Source organism: Loxodonta africana, chromosome 27 (genome assembly GCF_030014295.1).
Source record: "Loxodonta africana isolate mLoxAfr1 chromosome 27, mLoxAfr1.hap2, whole genome shotgun sequence".
Taxonomy (NCBI): domain Eukaryota; kingdom Metazoa; phylum Chordata; class Mammalia; order Proboscidea; family Elephantidae; genus Loxodonta; species Loxodonta africana.
Window position 1 is genome coordinate 35,862,969 of NC_087368.1, and position 14,693 is coordinate 35,877,661.

At 41.0% G+C, this 14,693-nt stretch overlaps 1 protein-coding gene across 12 annotated transcripts in view; it reads right to left on the reverse strand.

The window, feature by feature from the left end:
* LRRFIP2 (LRR binding FLII interacting protein 2) overlaps positions 1-14,693 on the reverse strand; it is a 113,306-nt gene that overhangs the window by 84,612 nt on the left and 14,001 nt on the right. For 11 of the 12 annotated variants that reach the window (XM_023554845.2, XM_003415706.4, XM_023554843.2 and 8 more), the window contains one exon: positions 9,668-9,813. In XM_023554845.2, coding sequence (XP_023410613.1) covers positions 9,668-9,757 — 90 coding nt within the window. In that variant the 5' untranslated portion in view covers positions 9,758-9,813. Of the gene's footprint in view, positions 1-9,667; positions 9,814-12,524; positions 12,671-14,693 lie in introns of those variants that run through there. The other variant, XM_064277462.1, reaches the window with a different exon arrangement.

The window sequence follows — 14,693 nt, forward strand, 5'->3', positions numbered from 1 at the left end:
TATTCACTAATTATAGTAGACAAGAACTATTTTAGGTGAATAGAGGGACAACACACAATACAGGAGGTCAGCACAACTAGGCTTAACCAAAGGCAAAGAAGTTTCCTGAATAAACTGAATGCTTTGAAGGCCAGCATAGCAGGGGCAGAGGTTTGGGGACCATGGTTTCAGGGGACATCTAAGTCAATCGGCATAATAAAATCTATTAAGAAAACACTCTGCATCCCATTTTGGAGAGTGGCGTCTGGGGTCTTAAACGCTAGCAAGCGGCCATCTAAGATGTTGGTCTCAACCCACCTGGAGCAAAGGAGAATGAAGAACACCAAAGGCACAAGGTAACTATGAGCCCAAGAGACAGAAAGGGCCACATGAACCAGAGACTATATCAGCCTGAGACCAGAAGAACTAGATGGTACCCAGCTACAACCGATGACTCCCCTGACAGGGAACACAACAGAGAACCTCTGAGGGAGCAGGAGAGCAGTGGGATGCAGACCTCAAATTCTCATAAAAAGACCAGACTTAATGGTCTGACTGAGACTAGAAGAACCCTGGAGGTCATGGCCCCCAAACCTTCTGTTAGCCCAAGACAGAAACTATTCCCAAAGCCAACTCTTCAGACAGGGATTGGTCTGGACTACGGGATACAAAATGATACTGGTGAAGAGTGAGCTTCTTGGATCAAGTAGACATGTGAAACTATGTGGGCAGGTCCTGTCTGGAGGTGAGATGAGAGGGCAGAGGGGGTCAGAAGCTGGCTGAATGGACACGAAAACAGAGAGTGGAGAGGAGTGTGCTGCCTCATTAGGGGGGAGTAACTAGGAGTATATAGCAAGGGATATATAAATTTTTATATGAGACACTGACTTGATTTGTAAACTTTCACTTAAAGCACAACAGAAATTAAAAAAAAAAAAGTTAGCATGAGACATGAAATCAGAAGTATTCAGGAGCCTAAGTCATTTGAGTACCTGTAGAGTTTTTATGCTGATATAACCCAAATTCTTAAAAGTTAATATGAAAATGAAGAGACTGGAAATTCAGGTCCAGAAGTTATATAATGTCAGGTAGGCCACAGGACCGAGTTTCTAAAAAAGGTTCTCAACACTATGCTTTCATATACGCGGTACATCAGGCTAATTAACGGAAACAACGTCTAACTGGGCAGGTATGGATATTTTTTCTTCTTAGAGTGGTAAAAATGACGACACAAAAAGTAAAAATATATTTGACAATAAAATTAAATCCATTCCTCACTAAATGCTTGGCCAAACGGAAAAACAGAATGACAGCAAAAATGGTGGGCTTTGATCACTCCTGGGACAGATGCCTGAGGTTGTATTTCGAATTTGTAGAATATTCACTTTATCATTCAGCTAATAATTAAGAATGGTATAGTGTCCACTAAGAATGAACTTCTAGGAAAAGATGAGAACGAACCAGGTACGATGGTTTGAGTGGAGTCCTAAGTGGCCCAAAGAGTTAAACGCTTGACTGCTAACCAAAAGGTTGGTGGTTCGAACCAACCTAGCGGAGCCTTGGAAGAAAGGCCTGGTGAATTAGTCCTGAAAAATCGTCCGCTGAAAACCCTGCGGAGGACAGCTCTACTCCGACATGCGTGGGGCTGCCACGAGTCGGAAGCGACTCACAGCAAGGGGTTTTGTTTTGTTTCTTCCAGTTAAATAAACACAGAGGAGAGGATTAAAATAAACTGGCTGTGGCTGCAAGTGGCATTCCAAGTCAGAGACTGATCGGAAAGGAATCCTGTCATAAATCTTCCATCTGTGCAGTGGGTCTACCAGTAGGGAGGGATCTATGTGATCCCCTGGACACTGCTCAGTTTCCTGGGGAAATAATCCACAAAATGAATTTCATTTGGGACTGTTACTTGGAAAATAATGGTTATGTTTATTTAAAAACAAAACAGTTTGAACCCATGTTCCTAAGATTCAAAGGCAGGAGAGTTAAGTGTAAATTATACACTTCTATGTATTTTGTGTGTGTGTGTGTGTGTGTGTGTGTGTGTGTGTGTGTGTGTGTCAAATTAAGATAGGTCCATCAAGGAAACATACTTAATGTACTGCAAATAAGTAAGTGTATTCTTTCAGGATATACATATCCTAAGGATACAATGAACCAAAACAGCTACCACCTCAACACTGGGTCACAGGAAAAATGTACAATTTGTAAATGAACAGGAAGGAGAGCATTCCCAGGAAATACAACGTCAGTGGTCTTCATTCTCAAGGAAGCTCATGGTCTGGGAAGCCTCATCAGTTCAGCACTTAGCCTTGTCATTACTCTATTTCTGATATTTTAGCATTTCCCCCCCTCCTGTGCTATTTCCCAATCTTTTCATGACAGAGGAGTTTCCAGGCCACATGGGAATGCTCCCTCCACACCTGCCAAGGCACCAGCAGACATACCAGTGTCAGTAACCACCTCCCCCCCACCTACCTTACTTTTTCTCTGGTCCTACTGAAAAGCTGTCTCCTTCGTCCTGCCCTGCTGTTCAAGATCAACCACCACCCCACCGCACACACCCTCTACACTAGGACGTGAACCCAGTCATCCCCAGGGGCCTTGCTCCAGACATCCCATCTCTCCTCTCTCGTCCTCACTCTCTCCCTTTTTGGCTCTTTCTCCTCATCAGAAGTAGGTTCAAAATCTTTCCCACCTTTAAAAAAAAAAAAGGCAAAACATCCTGATTCAGTTCTGCCTGGTCTTCTCTTTACAGCCCAGTTTCCTCCCTGCTCCCTCCTCACTTCCCACTCTCTTCAGCTGACTGCAGTCTGGCATCTGCCCAAAGCACTTCACCGGAATTGCTCATGCAAAGGTCACTAATGACCCCTAACTACCAGAGCCAACAGCATTTTTCTCTTCTTATCTCACTTGTCCTTTCTGGACTTCTGACATCACTGACTGCTCACCCCTCCTGAAAACTCTCTTCTCTTGGCTTCCTGAAGCACTAGTCTCTCCTGGTGTTCCTCTGGGCCCTCTGGCCTTTCCTCCTCAATATTCTTTGAAGGCTTATTTTCTTCTGCTAGCTTCTTACACTTTACCATAACCAAGGCTTCCTGGCTTGATCCCTTGCTCTTCTCACTCTATGTCCTCTTCCTGGGTGATGTTGACAGTCTGGGAATCTTTACATCCAGCCTGCACTTTCTACCACAATCCTGATCTAACCGGGTATTAAACGCTGGGACAGCCTCACTAGAGCCTCAGACTCAATGTATCACAAACGGAATTTATAACCTTTCCCTTAAACCTCTACCTCTTTACACCCCCATTCCTCTGTCCTGTTACCCAGAAACTGAAAGGGAAAAATCATCCTAAGATTCTTCCTTTTTTCTTACCCCGCCTCCCGCAGCCAAGTCACTAAATCTTGACTATCTCCCATGAAGATTCTGTTCAATATTTTCTCCTTGCTCTCCACTCCCACTGTCACTGCCTTCAATTCAGGTTCTCATAATCTCTTACCAAGTTACTGCAGCAGCTTCCTAACCAGTCTTCCTGCCTATCAGACACCCTCCACATGGTGGCTAAAACAATTATACTGTCACTCAAAGCTAAAAAAGGTTTTAGCCTGCAATGGTTCCCCCCCACGGCTTTCAAAATCAAATTTTAACTGCTCAGCACACAAATTCCTTGATGACTGTGTCCTCCTCCTTCTCCAGCATCATCTCCTCCCATCCCCCAATCTCTCTCCAGCCATCCTGAGCTACTATTCTGGCCGTTTTGGCTGTCTCACACCTGTAGAGCACTTACGAAGCAATACACAGAAACACAGAAAACAAGACTGTTCATGGAGATCTATGCTAGAACTTTTAGGACATGGACAGGAAGGATACCTCCCAATTTTATTACAGAGGTCTCATAAGCAAAAAGAGAGGGAGGAATAGGCCCAGGTCTTAAACATGGTTTATAATGTCCCCTCCCTCCCCCTTTATTTCTTTTTTATAGACTTTATCTTTTAAGAGCAGCTTTAGGTTTACAGAAAAGTTGTGCAGGAAGGAGAGCGTTCCCAGGAACCTCCTTCCCCATGCTCCTGTGGGATATACATCAGAACTGGTGAACCAACACTGACACGTTATCACTAGCCCCCTTCCACCTTTTTTTAAGAAAAGATCTGAAACAGTTGTGACAAAATGTTGACATTCATTAATGGTGGGTGATAGACTCACTGTGTACTTATTATTACCAAAATTTTTCTGCATTTAATATAGTTCAAAGGATAGCACAGGATATATATCAGCAATGAACAATCTGAATAGAAAATCAAGGGGGGAAATCCCATTTACGACAGAATCTGAAAGAATAAAATGCCTAGGAATAAATTTAACCAGGGAGGTAAAAGACCCATACACTAAAACTATGAAACATTGCTGAAAGAAATTAAAGAAGACCTAATAAACGGAAACACAGCCTGTGCTCACAGAAGACTTAATATTATTAAGATGTCCCTACCACTGAAAGAGATCTACAGAACCAACATAACCTCTATTAAAATTCCATCAATCATTTTTGCAAAAACGGAAAAGCTGATCCTCAAATTCATATGGAATTACAAGGGGCCCAAAATAGCCAAGACATTCTTGAAAAGGAAGAACAAAACAGGAGGACTCATATCTTCCAACTTCAAAACATACTATAAAGCTACAGTAATCAGAAAAGTGTAGTACTAGTATAAGGATAGAGATGTAGGCCAGTGGAATATAACTGAGCGTTCAGAAATAAACCCAGGCATCTAAGATTGCTGACAAGGACACCAAGTCCACTCAACGGGGACAGAACAGTCTCCTCAATAAGGGGTGCTAGAGCAATTAGATCTCCACAGGCAAAACCATGAAGCCAGACCAATGCATCACACCATAAATGAAAATTAACTCAAAATGGAGCCAACCCGCTGCCATTGAGTCAATTCCAACTAACAGAGACCCTACAGGACAGAGTAGAACTGCCCCCAAAAGGTTTCCAAGGAGCGGCTGGTGGATTCAACTACAGACTTTTTGGTTAACAGTTGAGCTCTTAACTACCGCGTCACCAATGGACCAACAACCTAAATATAAGAACTAAAACCATAAGACTCTTAGAAGAAAAGACAGGAATGACATTTAAAGAACTTGTTTTTGATAATGGATTCTTAGATATGACACCAAAAGAAAGAGCAATAAAAGAAAAACTAGATAACCTGGACTTCATCAAAATGAAAAACTTCTTGTGCGTCAAAGAACTTTATTAAGAAAGTGAAAAGACAACCTATGGAATAGAATATTGGGGAACCATATATCTCATAAAGGTTTAATATCTAGAATATACAAAGAACTCCTACAACTCAACAACAAAAAGCCAAATTAAAAAATGAGCAAAGGACTTGAACAGACATTTCTCCAAAGAAGATATACAAATGGCCCACAAGCCTATGAAAGGATGCTCAAGGTCTTTAGTCATTAGGGAAATACAAACAAAAACCACAAAAAGATACCATTTTACATCCACTGTTGTTGTTATATGCCACCGAGTCAGCAACCGAGGACAGCTGTTATCACAAAAAAACAGAAACAAACAAATGTTAGTGAGGATGTGGAGAGATTGGAACCCTTGTCCACTGCTGGTGGGAATGTAAAATGGTACAGCCACTATGGAAAAGAGTCTGGCAATTACTCAAAAACTCAAACAAAGAACTACCATATGACCCCAGCAGCTCCACTCCTAGGTATATACCCAAGGGACTAGAAAGCAGGGACTCAGACAGATACACGTACACCAATGCTCACTGCAATATTATTCACAACAGCCTAAAGGAAGAAACAACCCAAGTGTGCATCAATAGATAAACAGGATAAACAAAATGTGCCATACACATGCAATGTTTTATTCGGTCATAAAAACAAAGTATGACACATGCAACATGGATGAATCTTGAAAACATTATGGTGCATGAAATAAGTCAGATACAAAAGGACAAACACTGTATGATCCCATTTAAATGAAATATCTAGAATAGACAAATACATAGACAAAAGCATATTAGTTACCAGGAGCCGCAGGGAGGAAGAAATGGGAGCTGCTGCTGAAGGAGACCGAGTTTCTGTGGGAGCGATGTAACGCTTCTGAAAATGGACAGTGCAGACAGTGATGCTGGCAGCACAACGTGGCAAAGCTAAGTCATGCGCCAAATTATACACTTAAAAATGGTTAAGATGGCAAACTTTTTGTTATATATATATCTCGCCACAATAACATTTAGGGGGAAAAAATGGTACATGAAAACACACACCCAAATGCCTTTAAAAATCAAACCCATTGCCATCGAGTCAATTCCGACTCATAGCGACCCTACAGGACAGAGTAGAACTGCCCCACTGGGTTTTGAATCTGGTGGATTCGAACCACCGGCCTTTTGACTAGCAGCCGAACTCTTTAACCACCACGCAGCCAGAGTTTCCCAAATACATTCAAAAGAAGAAAATTCTCTAAATTTAAAACTTTTGTCCTACTATGATCGTGGAACAATTTTTAAAGGGAAGTAAATTAAAAATTCATAATTTGACAGAAATGTACTGAACTAGGCCAAGAAAGTTTGGAAATCACCAGCTTGCTCTTACATCCATAATATACATAAAACTTACACCACTGAGATGAGTAAAAGAGAGATATGTTATAATCTGTGCCTTTATAGGCTGTGCTTTAATTTCAAGAAATTTGAAATAATACAAAACTCTAAAGACATTCAAGGACAATGACTAAGATTCAGGTAGCTAAGACTCAGAGTTTACTGTGTTTAATTTTGTTTATTCTTCTGTGACACTCATGCCGAAAGAACACTGAACGACAAATTCAGAGACATAATATTTATTGTGTTGCCATGGTTTCCAAATGAACAAATAAAATTATTACTCATCTCCTAGCAACTTCCCTTTAGTACAAACCCTTAGGTAGCATTTTTATTCTTAGACCTTATAATGTAATTACGTTGAACCACTTTTTTAAGCTTTTGGTAGTTGAGGACTATTTAAATTTTTCTGTGCATAAACACCTATACATAATAGATAAAATCTAAAAATTTTAATTCATCTTCTTCAGATGTCAAACAACTGTATCTTCCTTTTATTCAGAAATTTTTGGTAGCAGAAATATTCTTTTGGAATGAGAGAGGAAATCTAAGGTTATGGGCTTTATTACTCAGGTTTGACTACAACTTAATAAGTGGATGGCACAAGAAAACGGAGACTTTGGATCTGCAATGGAATATCTAACCAACGGGAAGAAATGTAAACCCCAAGTCCAGCAGAGATACCTTCAGGGAAAGGAGGAGGCTACTGTAACTCAGAGGCATAGTGAAGGTCATGACAGTCGGTGTTACGCCAAAGAGTCTTCAGCCACTGAGGCCAGACAAAGCCTTCAGGCTCAAGGCCACTGTCAGGTGCCATGGAGACAGCTGGGCCCTGTGGCAGCCCCATGTGTGCAGAGTAGAAATGCACTCTGTAGGGTTTTCAAGGCTGTGACCTTTCAGAAGCAGATCACCAGGCCTGTCTTCCAAGGCGCCTCTGGGTGGGTTTGAACTGCCAAAACCTTTCTGCCAGTAGTCAAGTGCTCAACCATCTGCACCATCCAGGAACTCCTAAGGCTCAGTAATCCTTCCTCAGTAAGAAGAACAAATCACGGGGCACTGAGAGGACTAAGAGTGATCCTGACCATCACAAAGACGAGTGACCACGGCCAGGCCATGCACTGGGGCAGCATGAGGGGGAGGCTGCCCGCCACAGCTCCCACCCTCCTCTGCCTTAGCTCAGGTGGGTACACGGGGCAACTACGGAGAGAGGTCTGTACTTGAAGGGCGTTAGCTGGATTCATGCAGAGTGCCATGGGAAGGGTGTGGGCTCAGGTGGGTACACGGGGCAACTACGGAGAGAGGTCTGTACTTGAAGGGCGTTAGCTGGATTCATGCAGAGTGCCATGGGAAGGGTGTGGGCTCAGGTGGGTACACGGGGCAACTACGGAGAGAGGTCTGTACTTGAAGGGCGTTAGCTGGATTCATGCAGAGTGCCATGGGAAGGGTGTGGGCTCAGGTGGGTACACGGGGCAACTACGGAGAGAGGTCTGTACTTGAAGGGCGTTAGCTGGATTCATGCAGAATGCCATGGGAAGGGTGTGGATGCAAGCTTTGCTATTTCCTAGCTGTGTGACCTTGGAAGTTACCTAACTTTCCTGTGCAATGGTTTCCTCCAACTGTAAAATGGAGATAATAATTAAACCAATCTCAGAGTTTGTGAGGAGTAAAAATGCATGTAAAATGCTTAAAATAGTGTCTGCCATATAGCAAGCGCTGAATAAGTGCTAGTTAGGGCATCAGAATCCTACCCAATTCTTTCCAGGAGACATTACACCCCTGGCTCCCCCTCCACAAAAAAAGAGTTCAAATACTTGGTGACGGTGCAGAAAGTGCCTAGAAGGGGCTGGCATTCTTCCCCTTAGAGAAATCTAGGCAAACCTCTCCAATTCTGGAAGTAAATATTTTGGGTAATTTCAATTTCCAACTAAAAATACGTGGCTTCTAAAGTGCTTCATTAGTGCAGGTATTTAAGAGCATGGTAAAGTAATACCTACTATTTCATTTTAAATATCTTTTACTTCTTTTATCTAAAAATATCCCAATGATTTTCAAAGTAATTTTGTTAAAGTAATGTCACAATTTTTTCATCAGTTTTTAGATGATCACTTTTCTTTGCTTCAATACCCTCCTACAGAACCCAACTTCTAATTTCAGAAGCTAACTCAGTAGTTTGTCAGAGGAAAGACACAACAATGAGCTGGAACAAAAGAAGACTGTGTAATATGTCAAAAGGAAACAGCAATAGTCCTAAATGAGTTACTTACTAAGAATAACAAAGAGGAAGTGATGAGGGAATAGTTCTCACCAAAAGAATATAACTTAGCGATACCCCAAGCAATTCTTGCACCAGATTAGTTTATGGTCAAGTCTGCAGCTGCCGATGGAGTTAGGGTCTGAAACGAAGTCGGCACCTCACTAAAAAGCCCCAGCTGGGAGTTCTCTTAAATTTCCAATATGCAACAGGAAATGCTGCCAGTGATTCAATAGGTGACACTCTTTTTTTTTTTTTCTGAGTTGTCAACAAACTGAAACAAAAATACCTGAGAAGTTGTTACCACCTAGAAGAATTAATTAAAAACTCCACTGCCATATTCCAAAAGGCAACCGCTGAGACACTGAATCCGAACACACACCAGTGAGGGTCCTCTCCGTCAACACTCGTGCAACGCTTCCGGGAAACCGACAGCCCAACCAGCATTTCTAATTAACTCTCATATTTTCAACAATGTAATCAGCCTGTTTAATACTGAAAATCAATTGCACATTTCAATACATTCGGACAAGTACCTGCAACTCCAGTAACCCACTGAAACAAAATGAAAAATTAACTTTAGGTGAGTTGAACAGGTATCCAAGTATAACTAAAATTTGCATAATAACCATACTTTATTCTAATACAGCATTCTAGAGAAAGCCAGCCCTAACAGCTAGTTCACTGTAAGCATCTGAAACCAGTTCAGTAAGTGAACGTCTGTATCACTCTCACCCTAGCGTCTTTACAATACTCTCAGCTGTGCAACCCAGAGTTGGGAGGGGGTTTTCCAGACACACCTCTCTCGCAATGTGACTCAATGCCTCGTCTTCTGCAGAAAATCGGTCTTTCACAGGTGTTCTTTTCCTTCCAGAACCAGGAGTCCCCATCTTGACTTCTTAATAGTCTTTTAACTCTGAGAAGTGATTTCACTCCGTTTTCAGTCCTGAAATAAACAGAAACAGAATAATTTATGTTTCCCTTTGTGCAGTGTTAATGCTCACCTACACATTCACTTTTAACCAAAAGTCGTTTAGTCTAAAGCTTTGAGAGAACATGCTCAAGAGGTTTTAATATAGAGCCTTAAAGTTACAAAGGTAACTTTGATTCTTGTGTAATTTAAGAAAAAATCCAATTAAACCATTACCACATAACAAATGAAGGCTTATTATACTACAATTAACAATAATCAACACTGTTCATGCAACAAATATCTGAGCATCTCTTATTGCCAAGCGGCTAGGAGTAGGAATCGACTCGATGGCAATGTGCTTGCTTTTGGTAGACAGGAGGTGCAGAAAACACAGGGATGAGCAAACTGATGTAGTTCAATGACAAAGACCACGCCTATGGACTTCTATCATCGTTATTATTACTGTAATTACTAAATAGATCCATTTCTATAAAAGATAAGAAAACCTCATCTGCCAGGGTTAAATCACAAGAATGATGAAGGCCATCTAACCTATGAGAGTGCCTATCAATTTATTCCTCTCTCTCTCCCATACACACCCATGAGAAGTACAACTCAGTTAGCTACCAAAGCAAAAACCAAACACGATGCCATCAAGTCCATTCTGACTCACAGCGACCCTACGGGACCGAGTAGAACTGCCCCATACAGTTTCCACAGAATGGCTGTTAGATTCGAACTGCCGACTTTTTGGTGAGCAGCCAAGCTCTTAACCACTGTGCCACCAAAGCTCCTCAGTTAGCTACCAAAACAAAAGCAAACCCATTGCTGTCAAGTCAATTCCAACTCAGAGCGACCCTACAGCTGAATACCCATAAATTTAAGGTTTTATCTCCTAGTTTTAACAAAATAAACTAGAGAAGTTTTATTACAGGGTGAGTCACAAACAAATTCTCAAGTCAGTCTGTCCTAACAGAATTCACTCTAGTAAAACTGTAGATGATTTTAACCTACTGGAATTTACTTGATTCAGGCAAAAGAAAACAGAACCACTCCACCAAACCACTCTTCCAAAAAAGCTGTCTCCCATGGGAAATCAGGCCATTCCCCTCTTATCTGACACCATTTCTCATTCCCACCAAGCTAGCTTATTATGTTTGTTAACCAAAATGAAGACTGATGATGGTTTATGAGTCTGCCATAAAAAGTATCTGGACATGATAAGTAAGAAAAAGACTAATTCCAATGGAAACTATAAGAAGAATGTGTGTCTGAAAGCAGCCACTGATAAGCCCCAGTCACAAAACCAAGACAGTTCCTGAAAAGCAGGGTTACAGGAGTTTTCTCAGACATCCACCATTATTCTTAACCTCAGCATAATTTTAAAGCTCCTGTCCTTACTTGACAGTAATGGTGTATACAAACATTAGCCGCCCGAGAAAAAAGCAACACGCAATGCACAGTTTCTTTTCAGACTGGAGTGCCAACTGAACTAAGGCACAGTAACACTGTCATCCAAAATTCGTCCTTCGGCCAGATTTCCGAAGACGCACTGAAAGACATTTCAAAAAAGCAGGAGACAAAAAAAAACACAGATACTTTCTAATTCCAGACACGTAAAAATGATTCCAGAAGTAAAAAAAAAAGACTTGGCTAGAAATACACCAAAAGATTAACAGTGGTCTGGTTACAAAGACAGGGTTATGAGTGCACTTTTTTCTTCTTGGTTCTCTAAAATTTCAATAGCGTAGGAAAAAGGGGGAACACACTTTAAAATATTTTTAGATTAAAAATAAAAAGTTTAGTTCCTCAAGTCCAAGGCTCAAAGAATAAACTGGCCCTGAAGTGGGTAAGCCTCAGATTCGAGGCAACGTGCTGTGAACTGAGGCACACGACCTAAAGCCACTGCTGGTGGCCGTCTTTTGAACGCACTTTTCTTTTCCTTCTTTCTCCTCTTTCCCCATACTCCATTTCTCTTCTTTCTCAACTAACACTGCCTAACACTTGCCGGGGTACTCCCAGTACACAGATTTATGTAAGAACTATCTTTTCTTACGACAGTTCTAAACAAAACCAGACAAAACTGCTTCAACAGGCTCCAGGCAGAGGTACAGGACAAGCAGGAAAAAAAGAACAATTTTTTGCTTGTCTTCCTTGCGCCTATCTACAGAGGGTAAACCCACTGCTGAAGAGTTGATTCCAACTCATAGTGACTCTACAGGACAGAGAACAGCTCCATAGGGTTTCCAACGCTGTAATCTTTAGGGAAGCAAACTGCCACATCTTTCTTCCACGGAGCAGCTGGTGGGTTCAAACCACCAACCCTTTGGTTAGCAGCTGATCACTTAACCACTGCGCCACCAGGGCTCCTATCTATAGACAGTATCTAGATGTTATGTGACTGACTGGCTAGGTCCTGTCACCTTCTTCAGTTGCTCATGAAACAAATCAATCATTACCTTGTTCAGAGAACAATCGAGTACTTCTGGAAGAACTATATCCTTTGTACTCTTGTCAGATATCCTTACTAGCATTAGAAAAATTAAAGGTTTTCTGCTCCTATGCAATCCACCTTCTAGTAACTTCTATATTAGAAGATTCTATAGTGGAGATGTGGGGAAATCTTAAAAGAAATAAAATTCCTAATATAGCCAATAAAAACAACTAAAAATATATATATTTAGCCAATGGGAAACTGCTTTTCAACAAAATGATAAAAATAAGCACATGGATTTGAAGGCAACCTTGAATAGATTATTTCCAGCTTCTGATCCTGATGGATTTTCGGGATGTTTCTATACCAAGGAGGTTTCCCCGAGAATACTTTTCTTGGTTTTAATCTCTTCCAGATTTTCCTTAGTGGTACTGGCCAAATTAGCAAGCTATGCACTTACATCAACTGACAAAAAAAAAAAAAACTGCCTCCATTTTGCCAGCTCCTTTACCTAGACAATGTCAAGTTGATTTTCTCCAGACGGGTTTGTCATTAAGTATCTGTTTCCTTAAAAGAAAAGATGAGAATTCCTTAAGGATGTTATGGAATATAAGCCTTCCTAAACAGACATTAATAAGGCCTTCTCTTTGCCAATGAATTTCTCATATGTGTCAAAAATAGGCATTCCGCCACACTAAAAGTGGTGTTTCAATCACGATATTGTTCCCTTTTGTGAGAACAGACTGTGCACATAATATCAGCATGTCACATTCTAAATACAGCACACTCAAGTTCTGTGCCTATCTGGATCTTGAGAGGTGCAGACCTCTATAGCTAGGTATCGCATCATGGAGAACTCATTTATTGCTGTAAGGTATCTTTGCATGAGGGCAGTCACTTCGGTAAACACTAAACCAAACCAAAAACCAAACCCAGTGCCGTCGAGTCGATTCTGACTCATAGTGACCCTATAGGACAGAGTAGAACTGCCCCATAGAGTTTCCAAGGAGCGCCTGGCGGATTCGAACTGCCGACCCTTTGTTTAGCACCCATAGCACTTAACCACTAGGCGGCCAGTGTTTCCTACAGTTAACGCTAGCCTGTGCCAAAACATTTAGTAGTTATTCCTAAGTAAATCCCAGTATCTGCAATGACACCAGGACTAGAAACTTATGTGACTGTTGCTATCACAGGACAAAATTTAAAATAAGAGGATCTGATTCTCTGAATTGCCCTTTTCACTTCCTAAACCTTGGTTTCTTCGTCTACAGAGCAGAAATAAGAATTGTCCCATCTAACACGGTTAATATGAGACTCAAACGAGTTAAGATAAATAAAAGCACTTAATAAACCCTAAACCAGACCAAAACAAAACAAAAACCCAAACCCACTGCCATCAATGTGATTCAGACTCATGGCGACCCCACGCGTTACTAAGCAGAAGTGAGCTCTCCAGGGTTTTCTTGGCTATAATCTTAATCGGCAGATGGCCAGGTCTTTCTCTGATGCCCTGCTGGGTGGGTCTGACCCACCAACCTTTTCATTAGTAATTGAGCGCAGTTTGTACTACCCAACGAATAAACCATAAAGCACTTCATAAAGGTTTAAAGGGTTCTGAATTAACTACATCTTTCACATATTTAGCTTACAAAACTGACAAAAGGGTAATCCTTGCCTTTCTTTACAATTTCACACTTATTAACTAAACAAAAATACCCTTAAGTTCTTTCCTCCGGCACGCATTGTGTGATATCATTAGCCATGCTAAGAATTTTTGCTGAAGCCAGCGACAATCTGGAAAAAATAAAAATGCCTTTGACTATAATCATTTTACTGTGTACCATATTCCCATAATAAAAGCAAATGTTAAAAAGGAGAAAATTTCAAAGTACTTTGTGGTATTCAAAGTCTATCCTTGAAAATCCAAATGAATACACAAGCTAATAGTTTTGGGAGTGCGGCCTTACAATGGGTGCCAGTCCCCTTTACAGAACATACCTGGCTTAGAAGGAAACAGAAGACAGAGACCATGAAGTAGCGTGCTGAAGACCTATACATATCATTCTATGTGAGTTTTACCTCGAAAGAAAAAAGGCCTGCAAACAAATACTGAACTCTACTCAATGATACGCATGTTCAAATATTTAGCAACATCTGAAGAAAAAAGAAGACGGAAGGATCGATGGCTAGAGGGATAGACAGGTGATAAAGTATGGTGAAACGTTAAATCCAGGTGATAGGTACCACGGTGTTCACAAGCGGAGCTCTCTCAACTCTTCTGTGTTTGGAATTTCACATAATAAGTCTTGGGGGAAAAATTACATAACTGGTAGCAAAAGGTGGACAATCAGGTGAACAAAAAGGCAAGGGAACTGAAATTGTAATAATAATAAAAAAAAAAACCTTGATTTGAAAAATAGGCAGAGATAATTAAAGCACCAAAGAATACCAATAGTTATGTATACATTAAAAATAAAAG